Source organism: Cydia splendana, chromosome 20 (assembly GCF_910591565.1).
Source record: "Cydia splendana chromosome 20, ilCydSple1.2, whole genome shotgun sequence".
Lineage (NCBI taxonomy): Eukaryota > Metazoa > Arthropoda > Insecta > Lepidoptera > Tortricidae > Cydia > Cydia splendana.
The window spans coordinates 12,187,214-12,214,608 of NC_085979.1; the positions used below are offsets into that span (position 1 = coordinate 12,187,214).

At 37.8% G+C, this 27,395-nt stretch overlaps 2 protein-coding genes across 3 annotated transcripts; one reads left to right on the forward strand and one right to left on the reverse strand.

Annotated features, from left to right (window-relative positions):
• Positions 1-27,192, forward strand: LOC134800496 (organic cation transporter 1-like). 2 transcript variants are annotated; one of them, XM_063772963.1, is made up of 12 exons: positions 1-214; positions 1,870-2,057; positions 2,417-2,507; positions 3,010-3,117; positions 4,511-4,614; positions 5,181-5,374; positions 21,364-21,484; positions 22,917-23,052; positions 23,623-24,229; positions 24,737-24,868; positions 25,634-25,815; positions 26,166-27,192. In XM_063772963.1, the coding sequence occupies exons 1-12, from the start codon at positions 83-85 to the stop codon at positions 26,367-26,369; spliced, it is 2,199 nt and encodes a 732-aa protein (XP_063629033.1). In that variant the 5' UTR covers positions 1-82; the 3' UTR covers positions 26,370-27,192. The 2 variants fall into 2 exon arrangements, with proteins under 2 accessions (XP_063629033.1, XP_063629034.1); XM_063772964.1 differs by lacking the exon at positions 1-214 and having other exon boundaries at positions 1,930-2,057; positions 2,422-2,507.
• Positions 13,524-20,530, reverse strand: LOC134800497 (ovochymase-2-like). The gene is made up of 9 exons (XM_063772965.1): positions 20,344-20,530; positions 19,729-19,839; positions 19,360-19,474; positions 18,799-18,896; positions 18,483-18,534; positions 16,605-16,798; positions 15,913-16,061; positions 15,274-15,396; positions 13,524-13,751 (listed from the first exon to the last, which is right to left on the reverse strand). Exons 2-9 carry the CDS (start codon positions 19,835-19,837, stop codon positions 13,602-13,604), a joined length of 990 nt encoding a protein of 329 aa, XP_063629035.1. The 5' UTR covers positions 19,838-19,839; positions 20,344-20,530; the 3' UTR covers positions 13,524-13,601.
• Positions 27,193-27,395: the final 203 nt, after the last annotated feature.

The following is a 27,395-nucleotide window of genomic DNA, read 5'->3' on the forward strand; positions in this document are numbered from 1 at the left end:
GTAAGTGGAGTGCAATTTCAAAAGATTGTTCTGACAGAGTTCTGATAGAAGTGAAGGTGTAAGTGAATTTCAAAATGGCGTAATGACGTCTTGGAGCGCGGAGTTAGATGAGGCGGCGCAGCTGGCGACCAAAGCCGGCTGCTGGCATACTCTTCTATTTTATTTGCTCTGTGCATTGGCCTCTATACCTACGTCCTTCTTGATATTTTCTCAGGTAATTTAAAGCAAATATTAAGATTCGTGTTGATAAAAAAATATTTTTAATTTGACGGAAGGTAGTACATTCTTTATCACCAAGTCTTATTCAGAGTATCACTTCTTATTCTTCGTCGGGTGCCTTAGGCTATAGCAGTTTGGCAATTAATAAGTAGGTATAGCAATCTGAACCTTCGACACAACAGCTCTGAAGTGACCATGTGCTGTTTTACAACCATTGGCGCAGATTTCTAAGCTACTTATCTTCTTCCACCGCCAATTCTTTTACCGTGAATCTTCTCTGGTATTATCAGAGTATCACAGACAATGCTTGGATATTTTCGATCCATTTGTTGACAGTTTTATCTGCTCTGTGCGTTAGCCGCCATACCTACGTCTTTCTTGATATTTTCATATGCTCTGCGTATGGAAGATCGTCTTTTTAGGGTTCCGTACCCAAAGGGTAAAAACGGGACCATTACTAAGACTCCACTGTCCGTCTGTCCGTCTGTCCGTCTGTCTGTCACCAGGCTGTATCTCATGAACCGTGATAGCTAGACAGATGATGTATTTCTGTTGCCGCTATAACAACAAATACTAAAAAGTACGGAACTCTCGCTGGGCGAGTCCGACTCGCACTTGCACCGGTTTTTCTATAAGTGACCTATCCTACTTACATACCCCGCGTATTATCTTCTGATTCTGAGTCAGTTCATTACTTTGCAAAGCAGTTATGAAAGACAGCGTTTAAATCTAAATATGAATGGCGCCCATAATATAATACTATACCGAGTCGTGACACGCTCTATGTGAGCAGAGATTGAGAACGATATTCCAATTTGTTCCAACAAATTCCAAGATTTCAATAGCATAACTTAATCGTTAGTAATGAAATAAAATGATATGGGTTTTTTACGAGTAGGGTGCACGAATAATTTAAACCCTAATATTGTTAAAGCTCCGCTTTTTGTCTGAATTTCCGCGGGTTTTATCTTAAAAACCGTAATAGAACATTTTCGCTTTATTTGATGGACGGTTTATAGCAGGACACTGAAGCGGTCTTCATGACGGTGCCAACAATAGTTCCCATCTAGTACATACTTACTGCTGTGGCGCGACGACCCGTAGTGGAGCTTGGCCCTCGACACCAAAGACCGCCATGCTTCTCTGTCCAAAGCCGTTTCTGTCCAATCGACGGCGCCGAGTTCCTTAAGGTCTTTTTGCACTTCATCTGAGAAGGCAGTGGAAGAGTTCCTATTTATACATTCCAAGGGGATTAGAGAATGGAAATAAATAATATTAGTATGTTCTTTATAGTTTCGATATTTTTTCTACTACAACATCAAAATTGTTGTTTCAATTGAATTATGACTTCGTGCCCGTCGCTGTCGAGACAGCCGGGCCCTGGGGATGGGAGGCACGCGAGCTCTTCAGAGAGCTTGGCAAGCGCCTCAGGGAGAAGGGGAATGACCCCTGTTCTGAGTCATGGCTTGTCCAACAGGTCTCCATCGCCATACAGCGGGGTAACGCTGCTAGTATGATGGGGACCTTTGGACCCGGCATGGCTCAGAACGGGTTTTAGTTTCTTAAGTTTTGTACATAATTATTGTAAAATGTATCCTTTTTTTTATTAATAAATAATTCTAAATTGAATTATGCTTTTAACGTTTCTAGGTCTTCACCAACGCCACTCCGGAGCACTGGTGCGCGCCATCCCCTGAGCTTGAGAGCCTCGCTCTGCCTGACCAGCTCATCAAATCTTTGACGGTGCCAGAGCACAATGGAGTGTCTGAGAGCTGCCGAGCGTATACTGTGGACCCTCAGACGCTATTTGTAGTGCTCAATGATTATGTAGATGAAAGGTAAAAAGTAGATAAACATTTTTTAGGGTTCCAATAGAGTTAGTGCCATGCAACTGTGCCAAATTTTTACTTAAAAATCCATCTGGTATGTGAGGATAACTATCCGCATTGTTCTAAATTCCCCTTTACTCGTATTCTAATCTGTACCACCATGATTCACTGACAGTGTCAAAACTGACATGTACGCTAACGTCTACGTAATTTACTTTCTATACATCTCGCTTCCACTAATATGCGAGTACGAGATGTATAGAAAGTAAGTTACGTTCTCGATAGCGTTTATGTCAGTGCCACACTGGTGGTAGCCACACTGAAATCTCCTGTAAGACTCTAATGCAGACGTCATTGTCAATTTAAAGAACAGAAATAATCCGGGAAGGCGGTGTGATGCGGAAGGTGACCACGAGACGGCTGGTACCCGCTGAAGGAGAAACGGAGAGAAAAGAACAGGTGTGTGGAACAACCTCTATACGTTTTGTTATAGAATAGAATAGATTTATTCGTAAGCACAAACTAACGAAACAATACATAATATAAAAGAAAACACAAAATAAGATTAAAGTGCCTCGAAATGGCCGCATCTCAGCATGGTGCTGGTGGCTTCCAGTGCTGATCTTCCGATGATCATCGTACGAACTTTGTATTCAATACGAATTTGACTGAAAATAGGAACCAAATCTGATATGGTTTCGATATTGATATGATTTGATCACTCACGCTTATAAGTGCGAGAGAAATGTACCCCAAATTGTGTCAAGGTCGTATCATAACAATACCAAATCGAAATGAGATTTTAAACTAAATATTAGCTTCCATGTCTTTTGAGTGTTTTAACTGCGTAAACGACATTGGTCTTTGAGACATTTCTAACAAATTGGTGATAATTTTTCAAAGGCGGTTTCGGTTACAAGAATCATCATAATTAATATTTTTTTGTATACCTATTTTACAGATAGCGAAGGTGACAGACGCCATTCTGAAGCTGAGAAAGGAGCCGGCACCGTGCACCAACGGGTGGCGGTTCAGTACCAGCCAGTATGAAAGGACCCTTGTCACTGAAGTTCGTATATTTGTAACGTCAAAGATCCTTGCAAAAATCGTACTATGATTGATTGATGATATTTTCCAAAATGACGTCGATTCCTCGAGGTCCCCTATATGTCAAATGGTGTGGACATGAAAAAGGGACCTTTAAGTAGCATAGGTACATACCAAATTTCAGGACTGTTCCAGAGATTTAGAAGTTTGTCCTATTTCAATTGTACTATGTCATTATAATCACAATACCTGAATACCTAACGCTTCCTGACCTAATTATTAACTCTTATCAAATTGATGCTGACCATCAATTTTTCGTGCTATTCTGAGGGTTATTACGATAAGTAGGTATATTTATTATGTTGTGTGCGCTTTTACCAAGCTGATTCGTTAACTGCGTATGTCACACTTCACGTCGAATTTCCAAGACCAAGGTATACATAGGTACACGCTAGACCGGGCCGTGCCCGGGCCGAGGCGTTCGACATGTCATCTCCTATGACGGCTGATCGGTGATCACGTGGTACTTTCCATAGAAAACGAAGCTCCGAGAGCCTGGCGGCGTGAGTCATCCTTTAAATGTCCTGACAATGTTTTCCTTCTATGTTAACAATCTGACACGAGTGAATAAACAACAACCGACACAAAGCGATGACAGTAGATATAATTCCGTAGCGGATATCCATTACTGATTGCAATTTACCCATGAACTATGCATGGCAGACTTATTATCTATCGATTGATCCGCCGCAGGGCAAGCGCAATTGTGAAATACTCGGCACAGTGCTCTTTTGTTTTGTTTTAATACTTGATATTAATAACTCTTATCGCGTTATACATGATACCAGAAGTTCATATATTCTGTAGGTAATTAACCTCATTTAATTGCGCATTATTCTAACCTAGGTTTGAACCTCCCTATCTCCGGTTTGAGTATTTTAAAACAATATTGTCACTCATTTGGGCAAAACATAACTGCTTTTGCATACATTTAAATAATCATATTATATAAAAGTTTAATGAATCAGCAAAATAGGGTTGTCAGGAGGACTCACGCCAGAACAGTCCAGATCCGTCCGAGGCGTCCGACACTTCAGTTATGAGTAGAAAGCACAGAAATATAAATAATGATAGAAATCATCACATGATCACCGATCACCTGTGATAGAAAACGAAATGTCAGAAACTAAAACTAAAAAGCTGTAAAAGATGATTATTTTACAGCCCATAATCTTGGATATGTCTGCAGGAAAGACGAGAAAGTGAAGGATCATCCCCATTTCTTAGATAGGTACATGGTACACCAATAATAAGTAGACATCTCGACAACGACAACGCAAGTTATGCTAAGCGGTCAGATGTACCTAAGCTTACCAGCCGCCTACCGCCTTCTTCATGCAGTATTTTGTTATCAGTTCGCGCTGGTGTGTGACAATGACTGGCTGCCTCGCACCAGCAACACGTTGTTCTGGGTCGGCTCCATCTTCGGCAACCTGTTCTTCGGGTGGATGTCAGACAGGTTAGTTGTTGACAACTGCGTTCGTTGAAGCAGGCTAAAATTAGGATCACAAAAGCACTGACTACCTTATCAACTTTAAACAAAAGTCAGATGATGGACTTAGTCCTTAAGAAGTTGCGGGATGGGTTGATACATTACGTTTACACACGATCTTTATGGAAGTTCCAAGAATGCCTACCATAGCACCGCTAACCCGATATCTTCTTCCTCGCGTTATCCCGGCATTTTGCCACGGCTCATGGGAGCCTGGGGTCCGCTTGACCACTAATCCCATGATTTGACGTAGGCACTAGATTTTACCAAAGCGACTGCCATCTAACCTTCCAACCCAGAGGGGAAACAATGCATATATTGGGATTTGTTCGGTTTCCTCACTATGTTCTCCTTCACCGAAAAGCAACTGGTAATATTTCGTACATAAGTTCCGAAAAACGTCATCATTCATCATCATTGAATTTGATGGTACGACCATTGGTACGAGCTGAGGTTTGAACCCGCGACCTCCGGGTTGAAAGTCGCACGCTCTTACCGCTAATCTTCACATCACATAAAATCCTTTTCGACAGATACGGCCGTCGACCAACAATCCTGCTGATGATATTCCTGGAAGTCCCCCTGGCCATATCGACCTCGTTCATCACCTCGTACTGGGGCTACACGACGCTGCGAGTGGCCTGCGGGCTGTTCTTCCCCGCGCTGTACCAGCAGCCCTTCATCCTGGCTCTGGAGCTGATGCCTCCTAAGAAACGGACGTCTGCAGGTACCTCCTTGTGCTAAGGAATATGATCTTTGAAAGGCTAGGTTTGTGCTTGCACCTGCTATTAATACGAGTCCCTTACGGAATACGAATGAATTAGACAATTAAAATTGCATCGGTATAATAGATAATTTGGTCCGGATACTGCCGTGGCCGGGTGGTCTATAGTGGTCAGATCGTTAGGCGCGTAAGCTGAAGACGCGGGTTCGATTCCGGCTATTATTTCTTTAGTATATATCAAAGAGATAGAGAGTTACCGTCATGGTAAATTATTTAGCTATAGTATATTTACTGCCATCTTTCGACAGAAGATTAAAACCGTTAGAACGCCATTTGACTTTGATCATTATTCTTTCACTGATATGTGTTAACTTGTTAAATATTAATATTAACGCCATCGCTCGAAAAGATTACACCATACCTTTGGCCTACAAACGGTGGAGTAGATGGCGTTAATTTTAATATTTAACAAGTTAACACATATCAGTGAAAGAATAAGGATCAAAGTCAAATGGCGTTCTAACAATTTTAATCTTCTGTCGAAAGATGGCAGTATACAGTGGCTACATAATTTACTTTGACAATCCGCCTCTATACACTCTATTCTCTTTGGTATATATAGATATATATTTCAGTTTATGTAACATGAAGTTAAAGATTTGTCTAATACTAAATGTAACAACACTAAATACAAAAGAAGGAAATGTTTATTGTATATGCTCCAGCTTTTAATGAAATCGGAATTCCCTTCCTTTAGCGTCGTTGCTTCCCTGTGGCTGGTAAACCTGTCGTTGTCTCCGTGGATGCCATTTTTGGGGACAGGCAACACCTGTCAAACAAGCCCGGACAGCGGCTAATACTGTGAAATAATTAAATATGTTTAGATAATAAAGACCGGAGGTTTTAACTTCCCAACTATAGTCCAATAGCAATGTTCCAAATTTAACTGTATAATATCTTCGTTCAGGTGTGACTTTTATTTGATTTTTAAGTTGTAAGGCAAAATAGTTTTACAAATGCAAGAAAACACTCATACATAATCAAAAAGAACTTTGGTATAGTACCTATTCATACTTTATTATCTACTTATTGAACTTGTGTAGTTGCAGTAGGTACCTACTGGACTATAATTGGGAGGTTTTACGGAAGCTAAGACGTATAATTTGACGGCTGATATCTAATTCAACATATTTATTTATTTATGCGTGTTTATTGTTTAAGTCCGTTTTTAGGGTTCCGTACCCAAAGGGTAAAACGGGACCCTATTACTAAGACTTCGCTGTCCGTCCGTCCGTCCGTCCGTCCGTCCGTCTGTCTGTCACCAGGCTGTATCTCACGAACCGTGATAGCTAGACAGTTGAAATTTTCACAGATGATGTATTTCTGTTGCCGCTATAACAACAAATACTAAAAACAGAATAAAATAAAGATTTAAATGGGGCTCCCATACAACAAACGTGATTTTTGACCAAAGTTAAGCAACGTCGGGAGTGGTCAGTACTTGGATGGGTGACCGTTTTTTTTTGCTTTTTTTTTCGTTTTTTTATGCATTATGGTACGGAACCCTTCGTGCGCGAGTCCGACTCGCACTTGCCCGGTTTTTTTAAAGCTGCGATATTCTCGACGGCGAATGTATGAAAATAGTATACTGCTACCCTGGCAACATCGGATTTGTTTAAGCGTAGGTAATGGTCTGTTATGATTCATAACAGACCATTACCTATACATCGGTAACTCGTGGCATTTAGGTAGCACTTAAAAAATTAGTGATGAGCACACATCGGTAACTCGTGGCATTTAGGTAGCAGGCACAGACTAGTGATGTGACAATGTTCTTCCTATACGAGTCGACAAAAAAAAACCACTAAAAACGGAAATTAATTAAACTAATCTTTTAAGTGCTACCTAAATGCCACGAGTTACCGATGTATATATGAAATTGCGGTCTAAGTAATAATTACATACATACCTAGGATACTGTTCTAGAGGACCTGCACCATATTACAGTTTATTACAAAAAAAAACAACGACTTCACTCCGGGAGTGCCGGCAGAAGTGAAAACTCAATGACATTGCACAGCGCCGCTAAAGAAGTTTTCACTATGTATAATTGAGGTTAACGCCATCTAGCATTATTTCGTCGCATTACTTGAAACCCCTAAGCACATTACTGTTAGTACTCGAGTAATATTATACCAGTTAGAGGGAAACTCACTAGATGGCATTTAAATCAATAAAGAAAAACTCAATGACACGTGACGTCACGCCTTACGTCTTACGCTCTCGCCAGTTTAACATGTTTTCCCCATCACAAAAAGTGCACAGCGCCGCCAAAGAAGTTTTCACTTCAAAAACGATACTCACTGGATTTCGTCATAGTCTGCTGGTGGGATCACAAACTCTTCTTCGCACATGCTTTCATGGACGCAAACGCCTTCAAGTCCGTCAGGTTTCTTGCACGGTCTATTGGTTTCTGTTGAGATACATGAAAATTTTGTTTACATTTATAATTAACCACTGCCCGCGAGACTGTCGAAATCTTTAACCTCCTGAGACTAAGGGCTGATTTAGACGGTGCGCGAACTCGCATGCGATTTTAGTTAGGTACATTGCGGACTGACGGTTACGTCCAATTCAACCAACCGATCAAAAACCGCAATGTAAAACGTCTAAATGGGGCTTAAATGTACATTACAATATAGGTACATAATCGCCCAATTAACCTTCCATGAACCAAATAAATTAGCATTTCTTTTGTTTCATTGCTTTTTAAATCAAACGAAATTCGTTCCAGTTTACATGTGGAATAAGGTTCAAATTAAAAATATGAAACCTTGGGCCATAGTTGGGATCCGAGCTTTTGGACAATAGTCGAATAGAGTGGTTTATATTACCAACTGTTAACACATTGCTATTAAGACGAAACGGGAGCTGAGCTAAAAGTCAATTTTGAGATTTCAAGCTGAATATACCCGTCGCTCTGACGGGGCGTGAGAGACTGTATTTGTGTGTGTAATGCACGCACACAGATGCGTACGCTTGCACCCGCGCGCGCCTCATTGCCGACAATTTGCAATGTTATTTTTCGTGCGTTACTGCCACGAGGCGTTCACTTATTACTTACTGTGTTGCGATTGAATTTTTTGACCCGGCTTACGTTTACGGAACTCGATAATCTTTCTACTACTGTGACTTGGCTTTGTTTACTTGACTTTGCTGATCAGCTTATTGTTTTGGACTCCGTGAGTTGTGGTTACCTATTGGACCGCACGCAATTCATCTACCTTTATTCAAGTAATTAAGCGTAATTAGCCGAAACCTTTATAAGAGTGTAATTCATAAGAAGTACATAAGATATAATTTATGTACTGGTTTGCTGTTAGCTTTTAATTGTATCACTTTACATATATGTTACTCAAATAACTAACACGGTTACACTGTTGTAAGAACATTATTTTTCAGGTAGGCCTTATTATACCTACTATAGGCCTTATTACCTCCTAGTACCTTAGTAGTAGTAGTACTACTACGGAAATTGATTCAAAGACTCAAGACTGACTTAAGTGGCAGTAGGGTGTAGGGTTTTTTCTAGGCTTAATGAGTTCGCTGAAGCTTATTTTTTATACTTAGCGCACAGAACCACTAGTTTAACAGTATCAGCTCTAACCACATGTCACCATTTTGTCCTTTACGTAACAAACTCAGGGGCCCAGAATATCCGATGTACCTATCAAATCAAGGTTCTGTACCAAATAAGGCCCGGTTATTATAGTTCGTTATTTTTTAGCATTAGAAAGAAGGTAAACAATCATGACGTGTCTTTTTATTAATAATTATTGAAAAACGCTTTCAAAAATTAGTTTATATTACTTATGAAAGCAAAAGAATATGATTAATACATACATACATACATACATACAATCACGCCTATTTCCCGGAGGGGTAGGCAGAGACCACGGATTTCCACTTGCTACGATCCTGACATACCACTTTCGCTTCCTTCACATTCATAACATTCCTCATACACGCTCGCCGGTTTAGGGTGCTCTTGCTCATTAATATGATTAATATGATTTATAATTCTAACATATTTGCTATGACTTATTTTTCAATGGTAATTTTTAATAGGACATGTCAAAATCTGTTACCTTAATGCAAAAAAAACGAACTTTAAGCGTGCTAACTTTCAAAATTTCATTTTTTATAAGATAGTATAAGTAGATGGGCAAAAATTTTGCGTCCATGTCCACCAGTGAGTAAGTGATTGAGATACCTAAACATTTAACTTTATAATGTAAAATGATATAATCTACTAACCTACTCGTTTAATTTCAGGTAGGTTGAATAAGGAACCAAGTAACCATGGGGAGGAGCAGTATTTACTAACATTTTCTTTTTGGGTCTTCAGAGTGTATCGTTTCCTTTTTTTTGCACATATTACACTTAAATATATATTCTCTGTGTAAACCCTTACGTCTTTCAATGACAAGGGCAAGATCAGCAAATGTACAATTTGTATGATCGTGCCTGATATTTGAGATCACAGAAAATAAATATTTTAAATCCACTATTCTGCGACCTTCTAAAATTTTGTTTTATCATGATTCATGATCAAAAAGCTCGGATTCAATAGTCATATCAAACGTCGATTATGCAGTTGATGATGAGCTTGCATTTTCTACCATTGGTGCTGCAAATGCATCAACCGGTGGCGATAAACTTTGCCCTCTTGTAAAACAAATTACTATTGTGATTGTGTCCAGCAAAAGGCCAAAATTCGGTTTACTTTCCTGTTTAAAATATTACTAATTTATTCATATTTCAGATTAGGTACATAGGTAACTGTCTGAATGTTACAATGCCAGCTGCCAAATTCTATCACATTTGTTTGTTTGGTAGTCATGGTAACATTCACTTACATTGATATCCTTATTAAGATCTGTATCTTATTATCCAGACCTTAAAATATTGCCACCGTTGCCCTTTAAAAAAATACTGTTTAAATAATTGGCTACTCAAACAATGCTTCTATAGTATAAATAATGACTACACAAAAATGGGTAGTATTGTATATAATGCACGAAATAAGGCCCGATTCTTAAGCGGGTTTAAATTTTGAGGCCATGTCCGCTAATACTATAGACAAAATATCAAGTTTAATAAACACAAAAAAAAAAACATTGACGGGCCTTATTTTATAATTTAGGCCTTACTTTGTAATTTAAAGTAGAGTTAGGCCAAGAAAAATCTATAGCGATTTTGATAGAACACGCAGTGCAAGTATTATTTCAAACGTCGCTTCTATGAAATTATGACATATAAATAACACTTGCACTGCGTGTGCTATCAAAATTGCTGTAGACTTTTCTTGGTCTGACTCTAAAATATTCTTTATTACACCACAAACATAAAAACAAATTTAAAAAAAACCGGCGAAGTGCAAGTCGGACTCGCACACGAAGGGTTCCGTACCATTATTTATAAAAACGGTCACCCATCCAAGTACTGACCCCGCCCGACGTTGCTTAACTTCGGTCAAAAATCACGTTTGTTGTATGGGAGGCCCCACTAAAATTTTTATTTTATCCTGTTTTTAGTATTTGTTGTTATAGCGGCAACAGAAATAAATCATCTGTGAAAATTTCAACTGTCTAGCTATCACGGTTCGTGAGATACAGAGATACAGACGGACGGACGGACAGCGGAATCTTAGTAATAGGGTCCCGTGTTTTACCCTTTGGGTACGGAACCCTAAAACCGATTTACAATGTAGATAAAGGTAGCAACAGGCGGTCTTATCGCTGTTAGTTCTTATTCTTCGTTTGTTTAGCATTAGAGTGAAGGTGACGTGTCTTTTTTAAGCATGCAATCGTATAATTATTTATTAGCTTTTATTTGTAATAGTTATGTACTTAGTGGTTAATATTAGTATTTACTATTTTTTTTTCAATAATGCTTAAAAACGAAGTATAGACATGACAACCAAATATTAACGCCATTGTAGGGCAGGATATACAGAACATGAATCATTTGTACTGTCACGCTCCGTGATTGTTGAGCCATTTAGGGTTCTAGCTAAATTGGACATTCCATAGAGCACGAGTAAGTATGGAACAACCAATTCAGCTAGGACCCTAAATTGCTCGACAATTACGAAGCGTGCCTGTAGGTACCTAAAAATTTTGTTAACCCATTTTAACCATGCAATAAAATATTTTTGATTTTGATTTCTAATTTGAAATATTAGAATCAAAAAGTTCATAATAGATTGTATATCATAACTACAAAAATGTGTTCCCTACTCTCAACCCAAAACCCCTTGTATCTTAGGATCTAGATATTTTCACACAAGACGGTTTATCGATAACTTCTTACATCACTAGATTATCGACATTAAATGTCGACTATTGCCCATCACTTTTCTGGCTGTGTACGTATTTAGAAACTTGACTCCGCCCCTAAAATTAGTGCGATAGGGACAACTGCAGCTGAGGCGAAAAATCCTGCGTAAAAATGTCAAAAATCGAGGTTTCGTAGTCCTCTTTTTCCTCCCCCAAAACTTAACCAATCGTAACCAAATTTGGAAATCTAAATGATTATGAAATTATCTGTGTCGGACCGTTTTGCTTTTTTGGCTAATTGATATCAGTTTTGAATACCACGCCTCTCATTGCGGCATAGTCTATTAGGCCATTTTGGCCGTTTTTGAAGGGCTCTAGCGCCTTAAAAAACAAAAATATCAAAAAAAGCAAAACGGTCCGACACAGATATTGACAATATTAATCTGTGTTGAAAAAATCATTGCTCTAGCTTCAAAAACCACGGAGGAAAACGAGGACTACGTTTGTATGGAGGAATGACCACTCCTGTTGGCTCTTAATACTTACTTACTGGAGTCAGATCTAAATCGTCTTCGTCAATCCAGAAGGCTTGCGCCAGCGCTATGCACACACTCAGTACGATTAGCTGATGCCGATTCATAGCTGGAATCGTAAAATTCCTCATCAGTCTGGCACCGACTTCTAAAGGTACTTAGCCAAGATGACTTATGGTACTCAACTACAAAACCCGAACGAATAGAAAATCTCAATGACATTGTAACATTTTTTCGATCAGGTCACGTGTCCGTCTTACGAAGCGTCTTACGTCTTACGTCGCGAGTTTAACATTTTTTCCCCATCACAAAAAGTGCACAGCGCCGCTAAAGAAGTTTTCACTTAAAAAAAAATTATCAGGATGACAGATGCAAAAAGAATTTCCATAAAGTACCTATCTTATCTCCAAAATATTCTCGTTTAGCTTTGATACACAAATGCCAATGTTTGTTAAAATTATCAAGAAAATGCCGGGAAAAATCTTTATCAACGAATTTTTGGGCCAACCTGTATAACGTTGTTCATTTATTTTGTTTCGTGTTAAGTTTAAGTACCTACAGATATGTTATGTTTGTGGTTGTGATTGTGATACGTGAAGTAGGTATGTAAGATAAACGTACTGGTGCTCGACGCGGTCCCAGTACATGTCATCTTGAAACTTAAGTCATTGTCAATAGAGGTGACAGCAAGGTGTCGAGCACCAGTACGTTTACCTTAATATGATATTTCTGAATAGCAAATAAAATACAATTCACACGAAACAAGGAAAAAGATGACAAGATTATGCGATAATTTATAGCTATAATTAGATCTTGCTCACCCGTTTATTTGTAACTCTTTGCAGCACGACTTCTATGACTATGACGTCTTCTTTCTTGGAAATTATTAAATTATGCTCAATAATGAAACTAGATTGTTACTAGTATTTCTTTTAATCCTTTTCAATCTATATTTATTCGTAAATTTACTTTAAAACCAACTTATTGCAAATATTTAGCACTTAACGTCTTCTCTGATGTGAATCAAGATCCACATTGCTAAACCAGTTTCGTTCTGTTGTCCCCACAACTACGTATCTTTGGCGTTTACAGGCAAATTGAGTCTTATTACTAACGTAATTTGGTTTAAATCCATATAACCCTTAAGGATATTCTTATTCTAAGCTCGCCACAAAATATAGCCGCTGCTCTACAGGAAAACTGGAAGAACAAATCTCAAACAATCTGGCTCCAACTATCAGGAAACGGTTACTATATCTTACTAAAATTTCCACAATAGTTTTAACTGCATTTATTTAACTTTAGATCATTCAACAATGAGTATCATAGGTATCAATAATCTTCTCATCAATCGTCCTATCGAATGATGCTGTATCGGTTGGCAGCTATAGCATTCTTGGTGAGCTCGTCTCGTATCCAGTCTGCCGAAGGTACCAGGGAACCCAAAACAGCTGCGTTGGATATGCAGTTCTGCCGAACTAGTCCGGCCACGATCAGTCCTTCGCCCTGTAGACGAAAAGAACATATTTGTAGTAGGAGTAGGTGCTGCACAATAGTGCTATGAATACACATTACAGAATCGAGAACTATATAATATAGTCCTCCTCATCGATTTCGATGACGGCGACCTCAGCAATTACGGATTACGTCTGTTATGGGCCCGAATGTGGCTGGCTAGGCCGAACTTCCACTCGACAGACAAACATGCATGGTCCAAACCAGAAACTACATATAACAAAATCGAGTAGCAATTAAATAATTGTATTATGTCTACGAGATTAAGTAGTAGGTGACACAGTTGAGGTAAATTACGTACTTAGATTGTTTTTTTTTAATTGATGCGTGTTCATTGTAAGATGTATCTCTCCGAGTTTCTTTCCGGTCCCATATTGGGATACCCTGGGAGGCTATGGGACTTAAATCATCTCAGGCAGAGGTGTAGGGTTAGAGCCGGTGTAGCTTATGACGTTAATAAGTGCATTGTAATATGCATACATTAGGGTGGTTCACGTTTGTATGGGAAAAATTCAAACTCTAGCTAGACGAACCGGCACCCTCTCATTTTGTTACACTTGTTATGTTGACTAAATATGCCAACTTTTGTAATCTTATCTCAACTACAAGGGGGTGCTCAAACACTTTGAAATTTTTCTAAGTTGTATGAAATCCAAAAAAATCAAGTTATATTTTTTTTGATTTTTATGTAAGTACTTAGTAGTTTTCACATTATTTGAAAGTGTGATTTAAAAATTATTATGTAAAAAAACATTTTTATTTCTATTTTTTATGATTTTTTAAAGTGAAATTCTAAAAATATTACTTTTGAAAAATTATAAAAAATAGAGATAAAAATGTTTTTCTACTTAAAAACTTATAAATCACATATGCAAATAATGTGAAAACAGATACTTAAATAAAATTCTGAAGAATAAATACTTGTTTTTTATTGTTTTCATACAACATACAAAAATTTCAAAGTGGTTGAGCACCCCCTTCTAGTTGAGATAAAATTACGAAACTTGGTGTATTTTATCAGCATAATAAGTGTAACAATATAAGGGGGTGCCCCGTCGGAAAATAAAAAGAAATGTTTTTTGAACCACCCTAGCCTACATGAAAAATAAGCTTTCTTTATCTGAACTATTTTTATTTATATCATACATAAGCAAAAAAATATTGATATATTTAGAAGCCAAAAATAGAGGTAACGTCGGAATTGGTGCTTTTTTGCTATCAGCGATTAAGGCCAAAAGAGAGCCAAAAGTGAGCTGCAGAGAAGAGCAAATGACTGGTCATTCTGAGGCCATAAAGCAGATCTCTCTGATAAGGCTATGAGATGCGCTGTTAATAGCGTCTTTCTTAGGCTAATTACCAACGATCAAGGCATCACAAGAGGCTGAAAGTTTACATCTGACAGCCATATCAGACCAATTCCTGCTCACACGATCACACAGGCGTCGTAAGTGACGGCCTGATCGGTACAGCTATCAACAATCAAGGCCTTACAAGAGGTTAAAAGTAAACTTACGTCTGACGGGCACATGACTGGTGACCCTGAGGACACAGAGCAGGTCCCAGTAGCTCGGCCGCATGCAGCGTCGTAACTGGATCCCTGCTCGGTACAGCTGCCGACCGTAACTGACATAGGCGTCTGGAGGCATAGAAATACGAGGTCTTCAAAAATGATTCTAAAGAATAATAAAATTACAGTTAAAGTACGTAAAGTATCTCAACTAAAGCAATGTCAGATCCTTTACCTAATGTAACCATCTTGAGAAGAAATCAATTTTACATACTCACATTTTGGGTACCTACTACATATATTATCAACATCACTATTTTCATTTAGTTACCTAACTGAGTTTGGAATATAGAGGGCAGTTTAATTTTCGATGACATCGACTTTCGATGACTTTCTTATGATTGGATTCGAAGTACTAGTTAATAACAGTTTTGAATGATTCACGGTTAGTTTCATTAGACTTATGTCGACCGGGATATGGACCGTTATTACACTTATTACCTTTTGTATTGTTTTTGTTTTGGGAGCTCGAAAACAATACAAAAGGTAATCACGGTCCATATCCCGGTCGATATAAACTACTAGTTAATAGAGTAAATTGTTCATAATATTTAATGTGCACCCACTGTAAGTAAAGTTACTTACAAACACTAGTCGGTCTTTCTTATCAAAGCCGACAGCGACACAGTCCCCTGCTAGTGGTGTCTTGAGGCCCAAACAAGCCCCAGTTTGCTTCTCCGGCCAAGGAATCTCTTCGTCCAACAGTAGGAGGGCTGTGTCGTGCTCTCGAGTCCCTGAAACGTTGCAATCGTATTAATAAATAACCAATTACGGCTGACATGGACGCCGTAAGGCAGCACATCTTTGGATTCCAAGGACGCGATATCGGTAAAGTAATCAACTCTCAATAATAAAACATCAAGGTTGGATTTGATAGACAATTTTAGACTCCTGGGACACCTGGAACATCGAAATTTTCTAAACCTATCTACATCTCCCTTGTGGAATCCTCTCACTCGGCAATGCTGAGAAACAGTCGACAAGACACTAAAACAAAACTCTTCTTCCTTGTCTTATTATTTATTTATGTAGAATGTCGAAGTGGGAAATGTCTGACTGGTCACCGGTATGTACCATTGGAGTCAAGAAGCTCTCCAATATTTAAACGCTCCCCGAAAATCCAACTAGCGTGAAGTGGCTTGGAATAGGGGAGGGAAACGTCCTCTGACGTCGAAAGCCAACATTATCTTTGGGCCTCTAACGAATACGAAGACTTAGAGCAAAACTAGTACTTAGCTTTAATATAATATGGTACATTGCTTAGACCATTAAGTTACCTGAGTTAAATTGGGTATTCTTTGTAGTGCTATTAACAGCATAGTGCTTGTCTGAGCCTGGCAGTTGCACCCACAGATTGGATCCCTTTCCACCCAGCACACAGGAGGCAGACGTCAGCACGATCTTGGATCCAATGACCGCCCCTCCACAGTAGAGGCCAGAGGGAGATTTTGTGCGAGGATTGCCGCCATCTCTGAAATCGTTAAAACACAAAAATGTTGTAATATGGAGTATTACTGCAATGTTCTGCCACCAGAGTGCAGTACTAATTTGTTTAGTAAACCATAGAGTAACTTATACATACTACATTACTACATTACTAGTTTTTTGACAAGTTTTTACTATGACATTGATGCATCAAGACGGTTTGTTTACAGGTGGCCTACCGCGAAACGCGAAAATCGAAATTTCGTTATCTGCCTCTCTATCGATCGAATAAGCAAGAGATAGAGAAGCAGAAACCGAACTTTCGTCTGTCGTGTTTCACGGTAGGCCATATGATTGAGTTATTGACGCCCTCTACGCAGAGTTTTGCGTAATATTTCCTATTGGTCCTTGGTGTCGAAGCCACCAGCGAGGCAATACTCTGCTAATGAAGTCATCGAGCCCCAAATATACCCAAGTTAGCTGAATCTTTTTATCCTACTGACGTCCTCAAATTGACGTCCACTGACCTCCCCACGCGGTGGGGAGCGACCCGCCACAGCCGTCGCAGCCGAAAGGCGGGCACGGCCTCCCATACCTCTCTATTAATAGAGAGGTATCGAATGATATCCAGTCCAGTCTTTTTATCCAGTTAAGGTAAACGTCCGTATGGATGACACTGACCTAATGTATGACTTTTACGCAGTTTATTTTGAAAAATAAGAAAACGGTTTTTACTATAAACAAAAAACAGGACTTAATCGATTGTATGTGTTATCTATGAATTTTGTTCCGAAGCTGTCATTAATACGTTAAATATTTTTCACTTTGTGACGTAATTTTTGCTAGGAGGTGCATCGATTCAGTTGTGCGTCGGGTTTCTTAGTAAATCTGTTAAGACACTGCATCTTAAAAGTGTAAATAAAAAACAGGAATTTATGAGTACTTAGTAAGTGCTTATTCATATTGTTACACAATAAACCAAACGATTGATATTGTATATTAAAAGTAGATTATTTTCCTTGCGTTAGTATTTTGAAGACATGTCATACACTGGAAAAAAAAATTAGCGTTTAGTAGTGTATGACATCGATGTCATTCACTCGCACAAATTACTATTTTATGAAATTTAATATTGACCATGTTGTAAAGAAGTAAGACATACATTTAATATACTCTGTAAAAATCAATTATTTTTCGATCATATGAGTAGTATCTGACATGAGTGTCATACACTGTTTTACTATGGAGGTGGAGTGAATGACAGTTACGAATTGAGGTGTCATTCACTGGGTCATAACTAGTGTCATACATTGGTTACAGCTATCATGTAAACTTGATGCACCTCCATGTCAAACACTGGGTCAACGACATTTTGTTTTCATAGTCATACAATGGGACATTCGAAATTTCGCCAAGTTATCCACTGGTACAATTTCAGATGTCGAGGAAAACTTAAATAATTAATAAATGTTATTACTATTATACAATGTAATGTTCCGTTGATATTAAGGAAGGACTGGTTCATAAATCTGCATACACCAATAGTCTGTATGGGTCATAGTTAAGTAGTTTTCCGAGTAAATGTCTTAATTTCCTCCTAATAGTGTCATTCACAGGGACACTTACCTTAGTTCCAAATGGATTGAGAGAATATTGATCCTTTTACCATACTAAACTGGGAGATACACATATGAGATATATTCAAATTTTAAAGCCATAGGTATACTTGCCGGTACAACCCAATGCACCATGGACACGAGTCCTTCGTTCCCGCTCTGCACCCTGAAAAATAAAACGAACTTCGTTTCGACCAGTTTTTAACACTTTAATGTAGGCATTGAGACCGACCAAGTTAAAAGTAGAAGTAGTGCGAGCCGTTGACGACTTCAAAAAAAGTTTGTTGAACAAAGGAATTTTACGAATTGGATACCCACGATAACCTAACAAAAACGACGTGCTGATAATGAATTATAAAAATAAAGTTAAACTTAATTGTAAAACGAATTGTGCGTAATATACGAGGTTGATTGTGAGCTTATGTTTTACCTGAGTCAGTTTGGCTCCGATCTGTGGCCGTTGGCTCCGGGGTCGTCATATTAGGGAAAACGCAACACCAGTCCCACTTGCCCGGACAACTGCCAATTCTGCAAGACATTAATGTTTAGAGTAGATAAAGCCTAAAATATATCAGTCTGCTTTAAAAAAAAATGTTATTGTCTGCTAACTTCTGAGTGCTCCTGCTAATTCACTTAATAATTATTAATTATCTTGTGTTTTAATGTTTTTCACCAGCATTAATCAGCCGAGGTCTTGGTGGAAAATAAAGTCTAACTTTATGTAGCTTGACTGTTGGGATGCCCTGATCTGAGAAGAGATTTGTTTTAGCATTGAATGTGTTAGACAGTGTGATCTCTTTTTGTACAGTAGTTTAGTCCACAGGGTTACTAAAAATTTGCATTTGATCCAATTTCTCCACCTAGGTCCTAGAACACTGTGTTACGTGTACTTGCTATCATGTCGCATTTCATCGAGTCTATCCTACTCTTGCTAGCTTTGTTGAGATGGTATGATAACTTGCTGAATATTGCTTGTTTAGTGTTTACCTACCTAATCTCACTGTCATCGATGACACCACCTGGTTGGAATACGTGGTCTTCCGTGCACATACTCTCATGAACGCACATGCCGTCTCTGCCGTCCTTTGTCTTGCACGCCTTGGTTTCTGTTGAGATAATAAGATCAAATCAGTTTCAAAGCTTCGTGTAAGTGGTATTTTCTTTCCTAAACTACCTATGTACCTTTTTTTGCGATGACCACAAAACCCAATAGGTTGCTTTGTTTTTTACAGAAAACTTAAACCCTCCGATATCACGACCGCAGCGCAATGAAAATCAATATTCAATTCTAAATTTAGAACCTCAAGGTCGTTATTTGCCTAACATATTTAAATCCCTGGGACTCAAGGATGCAACTTACGGCCAGTAGGTGTGAGGTCTATGTCATCATCATCATCGTCACGACGAACGCGCAGCGCGGCCGCCAGCGCCACGCACGCGCTCAGGACTGCTAGCTGATGTAGTTTCATGGCTGGAACAGTTCAGAGGGTTATCAATTTGTCAATCAGTCTTTGTAGCAGTAGTCATACTAAATAGCAACATTATGCACTTACCTAGAAACCGAAACATTTAATTTTTGCAAACTAACAAACCCTAGATTAGATTGTTCTATAGGTTAGGATTTCAGGTACATTCAGGTAACCTAGGGACGGCTAAGTTTGGGTCGCACGATAATGTTTAATGTTGTGTTTAATGCAGCACAAAACCTCAAGATAACCCAGTGCTATTTCAGATAATTAAGTAGCTGACTAGTTTCACTACTTCTTTGGACTTAGGGCCGGTACAGACGGATTGTAACCCGACTGCAGTTGGCGTGGAGTTCCTATACAAATTGCAGTCGGGATGCAGTCCGTCTGTACTTATCGGCCTTTACGTAATTTTTTTTTTAGGTATTTTAAATACATGCTGCTTAATAATTTCTACTTAATGAGATAAATTCTTAAATAGGTACTACTATTGAGACTGACTAACATACCTGTTTATTTATCACACATGCGATGACACAGATTCACAATAACTGTTTACAAATCCTGATTTTTTGTGTTATAGGTACACACACAAAAATTCAATTTGTTGCTGCTAAACCACTTTAATCTGTGTTATAAAATTGCTTAAGTTTTGATAAACATATTCAAAAATATTTATGCGTCTTCCCTGTCTCGATTCACAGTCATAACTAAACCACTTAAACCTGTTTTGTTTTGCAAATGACCGCAAATATTACACTTTGAAGTTTAATATAATCTATCAAGGTATTCCAATTTGAACCTTGTTATTATCTGCACTAAGCTAATATTCCTTTAACATAATATTTGTAGTAAGAATCTTCTTTAAGTCTTCCTAAGATACAAATACGTTTGCAGTTCAAAAACGCATTAAGTAATAAACCAAATAGGTCAAAGTAGCGGTAAAAACAAGTTGGTAAGACCATTTTATCGATGTATTTAGTAAAGAACCTATTTTGTTTGAAATAAAGTTTAATTTAGTTTGTAAGTGATGTCGTGGCAAAGTCATGTTTGATTTGATATGAGTCAAATGTAATTAAACCCCTATCATCGGGTTTGGTGTCATTAATATGTTGTTTATTTTAGTATTCGATTAAACTATAAAATGATCTTTTTACGAAATATATTGTAATCTTTAGTAAACTATTTATCATACTAGTAGCACAATTTTTTTGTATCAGTATTTCCGTTAGGAGTTCAAATTTTTTTCCCGATTGTGCAAGCGAGAGGAGTGTATCAGGGTAACATGCTTATCAGTCTAAGCATAGGTATACTGGACGTATGTATGTATGAACCTATGAACTATGGATTCATTATTGGGACTCATATTTACGTCGATCTAGGTCTCTTATGGGATCCAACTTGTTAAAACCACTATGCCATATGCCACATTATTTAACAAAATTTCCGGGGAACTGGGCTTGTTTAGTTTTTTTTACGCATTCAAATTTTATTGTTTTTAATTCTATTTATTTTACTTCCTGTTCCAGGCATTGTCGTGGGCATGATGTTTGCCGCGGGTATGTGCCTACTAGCACTGTTGGCGTATGCTGTGCGCGACTGGTTCTATCTCTCTCTGCTCACCAGTCTGCCCTTCGTTGTATTGTATGGGTGAGTGAGATGGCAACACATTATTGTGGTAGGCTTACTAAATATACTAATAACCCAGTAACCGAAATACTTACTAGCAAAACCTACAGCAAAATATTTCTTGCTAATCTTTATATATACGAGTATGTGTAGGTAATTTCATTCACCTCTAAATTGTGAGACTTATATATATCTTATATATATATATACAGGGCGTCCCACGGCTATGCCACATGGAGGGAAAGCACCTTGAATATTGTAGAAGGAACATTTTACTGAAAGAAGACATTATTTTAATTTAAAATACAATCTAAACTGCATTCATAGATTTATAAATAATTACATGGTTGAACCGGGAATCGAACCCGCTACACGAGAAAAAAGAATTAGGTACCCTGTAGCTTTATCATACCGATCGAAAGGCTTCATCATAAGGATAATTTTTTGCTAAATAACATAGTGTCAGAAATAAAAGGAAGACTATAAAATTTTACATTTGATGTGAAATTATGTTCAGAAAAATGAAAAGCTGAAATTGCCGTAAGGACATACAACTGACATTATTATTTAAAGTACCTATTACTAATGAATTTAACGAGCTACAGGCAGAACTTAGACGTATAATTCTAAATATCCACCACAACATGATCAAAAAATCGACAGGGAGCGAAATAATCAAAAGAGTGCGACTCTGTATTCAACAGAATTAGACTCATTTTGAGCATTTTATAAATTAAATTGATTAATTTTGAATTAAAAATGTTCAAATTCATGGTCTTCCTTTTATTTCTGACACTATGTTATTAAGCAAAAAATAATCCTTATGATGAAGCCTTTCGATCGGTCATGATAAAGCTACAGGGTATTTTTTTTCTCGTGTAGCGGGTTCGATTCACGGTTCAACCATGTAATTATTTAAAAATCTATGAATGCAGTTTAAAGTGTTTTTTAAATTAAAATAATGTCTTCTTTCAGTAAAATGTTCCATCTACAATATTCAGGGTACTTTCCCTCCATGTGGCATAGCCGTGGGTGGGACGCCCTGTATAATATTAATATTATAAAAGCGAAATTAATATTATAAAAGCGAAAGTGTGTCTGTCTGTCTGTCTGTCTGTCTGTCTGTTACCTCTTCACGCTTAAGCCGCTGAACCGATTTAGTTGAAATTTGGTACAGAGATAGTTTGAGTCCCGGGGAAGGACATAGAGGATAGTTTTTATGTCGGAAATCATCCCTGAAGAGAGTGCAAAGAGGGGTGGAATTGAAAGAGTTAATGAATTGCCTAATAATTGAAGTAAGCAATGCGCGAATTGAATGATTGCTATTAGCATTATCCAGGCGCTATACCTACTTTAGCTGCTGTCTGCTGTCACTAATTCCACGCAGACGAAGTCGCGGGCAAAAGCTAGTCACAAATAAATGCATGTTGTGAGTTAAAGTTCGATGTTTCAGGTTCTTTTGGATAACCCCTGAATCCCCGCGATGGCTGGTAGGGCGCGGACGCGTAGCCGAAGCGGAGAAGGTGCTCATCAACCTCGCGAAACGGAACGGCATTACGCTACCTAAAGGATTTCTGCTGGAGTTACATGTCAGTAATATTTGAGTAAAGGCGGGATTCCACCAGTGTGCAGCACTGTGCGTGTGCGGCACAAGCATATTCAGTACAAAAATGCTTGTGCCGCACAGTGCCGCACGCTGGTGGAATCCGGCCTTTAGAGTCTATCTAAGCTAACACTATGCACAGAGGAAATATATGTACCACAAAGTCCACAATACAGACATTTTATAGATTATTTTATAGAAATTGGCATAGTGACATTTCCACACTTCGCCCATTGACTCTATATACTATTAATTTGGGCTTTGACGGTTTTGTGGATATAATTATTGATGCGGCATATTTCAAAAGCGCCCTTGAAAGGTCCTTTACTTTGATACGTAATTGAAAAAGACTACCAGCCAAATCAAAATAAATTACCAATTCTACATTATTCAGATCAGTATTCGCTTGAATGATGACTCATTTATGTTTGATATTCATAAGTTGTTTAAGTGCAACTGATACTGGTATTTATAACCTTACTTCAATTAGATATCAATTAAAATAAAATCATAAATAAAGTATGGTTATTTATTCTCATTAATATTTATATTTCAGAAAAAAATTAAAGAACAAGAAGATGTAGAGGCGACCATGCTATCCAATGTCAACGGTCACTTAACTGGATTCCCTTTACTCACAGACAAAGAAGAATTTAACAATAGACGGATAAGCAACATGCTTACGTTCAAACCCAACCCAAAACCTCCAGAAGAAACATCGAAACCAGAAAGTATTGAAAGAATAATTGCCTTAGAAGTAGCTGAGATAGTAAATAGAAGAACAAGGCTAAGGAACTCAGAAACTCCCGAAGTTACGGTAGATTCTCCAAATGACGAAGTTGAAACTCTTAATATAGAAGAAATACCACCAAAAACACAAATTGAAACGTACACTTTTCCTTTGACTATAAGAAAAAAATCCGTACAACTTGTAACTAGAATGTTCAAAGAAAGTCCAGATAGTGAAGAAAATAAGAAAATAGATGAACAAAACTCAGAAGGGGATTGCAAAGCATCACTTTTAGATATATTTAGATATCCCAATATCAGAAAAAAGTTTATATTTTTAACTTTTAATTGGGTATCCTTGGGTGTTGTGTATAATGGCTTAAGTTATAATACGCCTAATTTAGGAGTGGATGATTATTTAGCATTTTTTATTGGTAAGCATTATTATTTCGTGCCTCCGATTAAGTACTTATAAGTACTTATAATTTGTTGAAATTTGTTTTCCTTTGCCGTCAATCGGTTCTACTAGTCATTAAAATCGAATAATATTATGTAAGTGAATATTTATTTAGCTTTGATTTGATACTACACATATGTATGTATGTGCAATCAACTACATTACTGTTGTTGTTACTCAAATTGTCTCTTAAATTATACTTTTTTAGAGGCCTTATACCACGCCTACCAAGACATTAAAAGCTGGTTATAGTATCCAGAACTATGTTTTATCTGGTATATACTAATTATAAGTAATGATAAACAAGAATGCAAGGGAGAATGTGGCAATTAAAAGGGGTAAACATTTTGTGTGTTGAGCTGTTGAGTGTGGTCACTAGATCAGTTATGCTCTGTGTACTGTATGCTCATGAAATAACTGTCAAATATACTATACAACATATAACTATGCAAGTGCGACCGAAAACTTTGATTTGTCGTTTCAGGAGGCGCAGTAGAAGTGCCTTCGTACTTCATTGCATGGCGCTGTATGGAGCGTCTCGGGCGGCGCTGGGTTCTATGTGTCTTCAGCTGTATCGGCGGACTGGCTTGCCTGTGCTGCGTGTTTGTACCTGAAGGTATATACTGTTTCGTGATTTGGATATTTATGTTATAGACTAGACATAAAAAATCAAAATCGCTCTCCTTCTTGATTCGACTAGCAAATCATATTACTTTTTAGCAACCGGATTTTTTTACCTAATTAGACCCCGCTGAATCCGAATTTGCCAGTTGCTCGATCGAATTCTTGACCGGAAGTGAGATATTTGATATTATAGGTCCCTTTTTTTAGTTTTTCGTAAATAACTCCTAAACGGTGGCGCATAGCAAAAAATGTTCTACTAGATAAGTAATCTGCATAAAATTGCCTACAAGAAAGATTCCGTACAATTTTTCGCAAGGATTAATATTCAAAGAGATATTAACGCGGGAAATTTCATTATAATCACTTCTAAGGCCCCTTTTTTTAGTTCTTCGTAAATAGCTCGTAAACGGTGGCTAATATCAAAAAATCTTGTTAAACGTTAATAATGTACACAACATTTTCTAAAAAAAAGATAATGTACACTTTTCGCAGGGATCAATATTTAAATAGATAATAAAGAGGGAAATTTAATTATAATAAATTCTAAGATTCCTTGTTTTTCCTTTTTCGTTAATAATTTGAAAAGTATGACTCATAGCAAAAACAAAATTCAGCAACGGATTCAGCGGGGTCTAATTAGATTAAAAAATCCGGTTGCCAAAAAGTAATATGATATGCCAGTCGAAATCGAATTTTACAAAAATAAGACCAGTCTATTAGGACACCGACATAACTCATGTAAATTTTCTCTACTCAGACTGGCCGTGGATCACAGTGGCTCTAGCGATGGTGGGCCGCCTATGCATCGGAGCTTCTTTTTCCGTGTTCTACGTGCAAATTGGGGAGCTCCTGCCCACGGTACTGCGCGCGCAGGCCATGGGCGCTTCCAGCTTCATTGCAGGCCTGGGCCTGTTGGCATGTCCATACATCGTGCACTTGGTGAGCATAGCCATACTTGTTGACTTCTGAAAAGCTTTTGACAGTGTTGACATTGACTTTATTTCCAATCCCTGATAGTGGATGAATCGTGTAGGCCCAGAGTTTCTGCCAAGACATCTAGGTGACTATCTGAATTGAAAAAAAAATCTGCAATAAACATAATATATTATTATATATCACATATCTTGATTCCCACAGGGAAGCATCCTCGTACCCATGATCTTTTTAGTACATGGCTTTGCGTAAAAAGGAGGGTTTGAGTAGTGTATTGGTGTAAGCTCTAGGTATATTTTAAATCCCCTTTCCAGCTTTCTAAACTCTGCAATAATATAATTTTCTATACCTTCCAGGCCGTGTATTTAAGAGCGCTACCGCTGATCGTCCTCGGCATACTAGCAGTACTCGCAGGCATCATGTCCCTGTTCCTACCAGAGACTCTGAACCAGCCCCTGCCACAGACTTTGGGTGACGGCGAGCTCTTTGGCAGAAACTTCAAGATCTTCAGCTGTGTTGGTGTGAAGAGCAATGTTCGGTCACACGAAGATCTCTGTTAATTGTGCAAAGCATTTCCACAAGAAATTTGTTATTACCCTTCATAATTATTTTAGAAGTTGATTCTAAAGTGCCTGATAAAATAAATTAAAGTATGAACGTACAATGTAAAAATTTACCTACAGTCAGCCAATCTGTTAGCTTATTATCCCTGCAAACCAATATGTATGCGTGCTATACTAATATGTGCTCTGTGGATATAAGTAACATCTCTTCAGATATTTCGACAACGGTCGCGGTTTTTCAATACAGTTGATGTCATACAATTTGTTTCCAATAAAATCAAAAAGAGCCCAAGCTTGAATGATGTGAATTTATCTGAACTGTTTACTGTTAAGATACAAATCTGGTAATTGCGCTAATTCGCGTATCCCTCGCGCAATACCCGCGCGCTGCACATCGCACTACTAACTAAGAGTAGGAGGCGCATTCGTGACATGTTTATCATATAATATATCTAGACGCACATTAAGGCCATCAATTGTTAAGGTTGGTACAACTACCAACTCTGTAAAAATAGCCTTATTTCCGTGTACTTAAGTTAATGTAAAATTTATCATATTCTTAGGTAATTCTATTAGCCTTTGCAGTAATTTTACATTGTTTATTTGAGATTAGTGTACCTACGTATAACATGTAAATTGTATATTATGTCCAGTATCTTTTGGACTTGTAAAAATAATTAATTGTAAGATAGGTAACTATATCTAAGAACGAACAAAGAATTATAGATAGGAATGATAATTTATTTTCTATATCATATAACTAACTACTTCACATATGTTATACTTTAGGTGTTATATAATAAATAAAACAAAAAAAGTACAGATTGATTAATGGTAACTTATCCTTTGTTTCAAATCTACTAGAGCACCAAATTAAAATATTATCATCACCAGCTTTTAAGCAAACCAACGCTGGGTTTAAAAAAAAGATATCTTTAGAATTTTGTTTTCTTCTAGATACGTTCACAAAGTGTTATTTCAACTCTCACCCAATTGTACCTATAGTTTAGGCGCAATGAAGGG